Source organism: Chrysochloris asiatica, unplaced genomic scaffold (assembly GCF_000296735.1).
Source record: "Chrysochloris asiatica unplaced genomic scaffold, ChrAsi1.0 scaffold00067, whole genome shotgun sequence".
Taxonomy (NCBI): domain Eukaryota; kingdom Metazoa; phylum Chordata; class Mammalia; order Afrosoricida; family Chrysochloridae; genus Chrysochloris; species Chrysochloris asiatica.
In genome coordinates this window covers 6,953,392-6,958,087 of record NW_006408585.1, presented here as the reverse complement: position 1 = coordinate 6,958,087, position 4,696 = coordinate 6,953,392, and the positions used below count along the sequence as shown (strand labels likewise).

The 4,696-nt window shown below is 34.2% G+C and overlaps 1 protein-coding gene across 1 annotated transcript in view; it reads right to left on the bottom strand.

Moving 5' to 3' along the window:
- Positions 1-4,696, bottom strand: part of LOC102817652 (chromosome unknown open reading frame, human C14orf39) — a 91,763-nt gene that overhangs the window by 32,048 nt on the left and 55,019 nt on the right. Inside the window, exons 9-10 of the mRNA XM_006864636.1 lie at positions 2,692-2,783; positions 1,446-1,581 (exon numbers count right to left, since the gene is read on the bottom strand). Of these exons, the coding sequence (XP_006864698.1) occupies positions 1,446-1,581; positions 2,692-2,783 (228 nt within the window). The remainder of the gene's footprint in view (positions 1-1,445; positions 1,582-2,691; positions 2,784-4,696) is intronic.

Sequence of the window (4,696 nt, the reverse complement as noted above, 5' to 3'; positions counted from 1 at the left end):
TGTGCTTTATTGACTACGCAAAGGCTTTCTATTGTTTGGATCATGACAAACTATGAACAACACTGTGAAGTATGAGTATTCCTGAACACTTAATTGTGCTCATGAGGAATCTTACATGGACCAAGAGGCAGTTGTTCGAACAGAACCTGAGAACACTGAATGGTTTAAAATTTAAAAAGGTGTGCAACAGGGTTGTAGTCTTTCGCCGTACTATTCAACCTGTGTGCCGAGCAAATCATCTGAGAAGCTGGGTTACATGAAGAAAAACATGGCATCAGGATTGGAGGAAGACTCATTAACAATCTGCGATATGCAGATGGCACAACCTTGCTTGCTGAAAGTGAAGAAGACTTAAACTATTTACTGATGAATATCAAAGAGCACAACCTTCAGTATGGATTGCATTTCAATATAAAGAAAACAAAAATCCTTACCACTGGACCAATAAACAATATTCTTATCAATGGCAAAAAGACTGAAGTTGTCAAGGACTTCATTCTTCTTGGATCAACTACCAACACTCACAGAAGCAGCAGTCAAGAAATCAAACAATGTATTGCATTAGGCAAATCTGCTCCACAAGATCTTTTTAAAGTGTTGAAGAACAAAGATGTCAGCTTGAGGGCTAAGGTGTGCCTGCCCCAAGGCATGGCACTTTCAATAACCTCATATGCATGTGAAAGCTGGACAGTGAATAAAGAAGACCACCGTAGAAGAATTGATGCTTTTGAGTTATGGTGTTGGAGGAGAATACTGAAAGTGCCATGGGCTGCCAAAAGAACCAAAAGATCTGTGTTATAAGAAGTGCAGCCAGAGTGCTTCTTGGAGGCCAGGATGGCCAAACTTCGTCTCTCATACTTTGGATATATTGTTAGGAGGGACCAGTCGCTGGGGAAGGATATCATGTTTGGTAGGGTGGAGGGTCAGAGAAAAAGAGAAAGACCCCTAGAAAGATGTATTGGCAAAGTGGCTCAAGTGTGGCAACAATGGTGAGGTTGGCCCAGGATTGGGCAGTGTTTCGTTCTGCTGTGCATAAGGTCACTATGAGTCGGTACCAACTCAATGGCACCTAACAACAACAACAACTTACTCCTTAAATAACAAATACATAATTATTCATCTTCCTATGACAGATGAGCAATCAGGTCAGGATACTTTTCATATTGTGCAAGTAATCTCTCTCACAAAGAGAAAAAAGGCATAGGAAGATGTCTCTCAGAAAGAATCAAAGTGGTACTTCCCTGAGTCTGCAGAACTCCATAATGGTTTGTATTTGCTTATTGTACCAAATAGTCATTGAAGTTGTTTCTTTTCAATTTCTTTTTCTATGAGGGCTTCAAAGAGTGTTTGAAAATGGAATAAAGATAATGGAATTTTTCCATGAACTTTCTGAAGTTCCCTTGAATTAGCAAAGAAAATTAAATTTTCCAATAATAAACAGATACTGTACCTGTAACTCTTAGTCCTGAAGAATGCATCTTTATTTGTCTTACTATTTTCTGAGATTCATAAGGAAGAAATAATTGACTGTTTGGGTGGTTTTTATTCAATACAAGTACATGTTCATCTGTTTCACATATTCTAAATAGAAGAGCGAATTTAAAAGACTTTTTTAAAAATGTTAAAAATATTTTAAACCTGAGCTTTATCCACAAATAGCATGCTTTAGGTTCTCGATTACCACAAACTTTAAAATTATTCACAAACCAATCAACTAGCATGATCACAGAAATCATTAAAACAATATTATCATCATAAATGAATCTTTAAAGTTTATTAAGTTTCACTGAGTTTTTCCTAAATTAAAGAAGTAGAATAACACTACCAAAATATATTTTGACTAAAAATTACTAACTTTGTAAATTCGCTTCAGTATACAAAAATGTTTTTTAAAATTGTCAACAAATTCTATACATTGATTAATTTCTTCATTCAATTTCATTATAAAATTAAAAATGCATTACCATACATTTGAGATGTAGGAGTGAGGAAATCAAGGAAAATAATGGGTTAGGGAAATTAACTTGAGAAAGGAGTGTGCTGAAAAATCTGAATAAGGGTAATAGGGCTTTAGGAAAGGAATTTAACAACAATAAAAACAGGTACTGACAGAAAGAGAAAAAGTAGAAAGATGATCAGGAATAGCAATCTGTTTTTCTGTCTCCACCACCTCTCCTGCCACCACTGATGCTTATTTTATCACCACAGACACAAACCAGGGTAAAAGTGAAGGAAGCATATTAAGCCACAGATTCAGTAGCATCCTTTAGGTCACCTTCACTCTCTGTGGCAAAGGAAAATTGGTCAAACTGGTGACAGGGTAATAAAAAGGGAAATATATTGCTACTTCTACCATTGTTTCTCCTTTTACTTCTAATCCTGATCCATCATGGAAAACTGGATGAAATGTACAACTGACAGATTATGGAAAAACAGATATACTACTGATTTCCTATTTCTCTCTACAAACTATCCTTGGCTTTACTAAATAACAAACCATTTTAAATATTAGTTCATGATATTTAAAGCTATAAATGAACATATTTTATAAGAAATGAGTAGAAAACGGCCTACACAGAAATTTACTTATACATATTATGGAGATTCATTGGTTGGGTTAGAGTATAAAATCTAACTTTTAGACTCAGAATAAAATCGCACATAAAATCCAGTGTAAAAATTTACTTATACCTTTCTTTTAATTCCTTTCTTTTTTCTATAGTGCTAGTCTTTTCTTCCAGAGTTTCTGAAAGCTTCTTAGTTTCATAAAGTCTTGTAATCTGCTAAAAAGAAAAGTGACCAGAAATAAACCAAAATAATTACCTGCAAAGTATTAAGGAGCATATTTTATTTAACTAATAAAATTGTATTTTTTCTATATATCATAAAATTTATATTTTGATAGTACTTGGCATCTATTATTGAAAGTTGCTAAAACAGACTAAAAATTAACAATAAATTACATTGTTTTTGTTTTTCCTTACAACTCTATTAGCAAAACTAGATTTCAATGAACTTTTATCTTATCTTTAAAAAAGGAAAATTAAGAGTAGATGTTGATTACTTACATAGGCATAAAGTTACCATATATATTTTTAATGAAACCTACTTTCTTCACAATATTAGAATGATATTGTTATTATATTGATACTTCCTACCTATGAATACTAAATATGCAAACTTTAATTAATTTTTTTTAATTCTAGAAAATTATATTCAAGTCTTTCTCACAACTTGGAAGTGACTTTGATGGTTCTAAGACCTATGCAAACGAAAGTCACTACAGTTCAGTGGGAGTCTGGTGTGGCACTGTGGGTTAATGTGCTGGACTGCAAAGTCTGTTTGAAACACAAGGTCGGCCGTTCAAGCTCACCAGCTGCTCATCAGAAACCCTATACAGGTTTGCTATGGATCAGAACTGACTTGACAGCATTTCACAACAACAATAATTCACTGACACTAACAGCGTATTCAAGAAAATATCATGCAACATCATTTTGAAGGCTAAACTAGTTCTAGTGTAGCTATATGAAAATTATAATAAGTTTATCAAGACTAAGTTCTTTTAATGATTTATTCTCTTTTTTCCTTTTGATGAGACTTATGTAACTTTTTAAATGCTTCTAAATTCCTGTTTTGACACTATATTTTACAACCATGGTCTTTCTTCAACCCTCATGAAAATGAAAATGTTTCCTAAAGCTCATAGAGTTTAAAATATTCAGTAGCTAAAACACATTTTGGCTCCAAAGGTAATCTGAAGCAAATAAACTATTATAACTAGCTTCTCTTTGAAATATTCTCAGTATAAGAAAAATACATCTTTCCAGTATTAAACAATTTCACTAGTAATTTATAACTAAATCCATTGTTTTCACTAAAGAGAATAATACTGGGCCTACAAGTTCAAGAGTTCAAGCTCACTAGTCACTCCTTGGAAACCTTATACAAGGTATATATGGGTCGGACCCAACTCAAAGGCATTTAACAACAACAACAACATATATTAAAACCAGTCCTTTCATGTGTGTGAAGATGTCAATTTTTTTTTATAAGTGTCCAACTTATTGACAACAATTCGAATTGGCAATGCAACCTTACCCTTAATGTGATTTTTCCATCAACTTTAACCCACTTTTCTCCCTTTCTCCTGCCCCTGGTTACCACAAATAAACTTTGATCTCTAGATACTTGCCCTTTTTTTGTCTTTTTATATGTAAAATCATGCAAAGGTTCTTTTGTAATTGGTTTATTTCTCTCAGCATAATATCTTCAAGCTTCATCCATATTGTGGCAGTATCAAGACTTCATTTTTTCCTACTGGCAGAGTAGTATTCCATTTTGTTTATCCATTCATCTGTTGATGGTCATTTAGGCTATTTCTGCCTTGTGGCTACTATGAATAGTGCTTCAGTGAACACTGGTGTACAAGTCTCCTTTAGAACTGCTGCTTTCAAGTCTTTTGGATTTCCACCCAAGAGTGGAATTGGTGGGTCAAGCTCTGGTGGCACAGTGGGTTAAGCATTGGGCTGAAAGGTCAATGGATCGAACCTATTAGTTGCTCCACAGGAGAAAAATGATGCTGTCTACTCCATCTTTACAAGTGTCGGAAACCCTACGGAGCAGTTTCACTCTGTCATACGTGGTCTCCAGGAGTAAGAATAGACTCAGTGGCAGTGGATGGGTAATGATGATG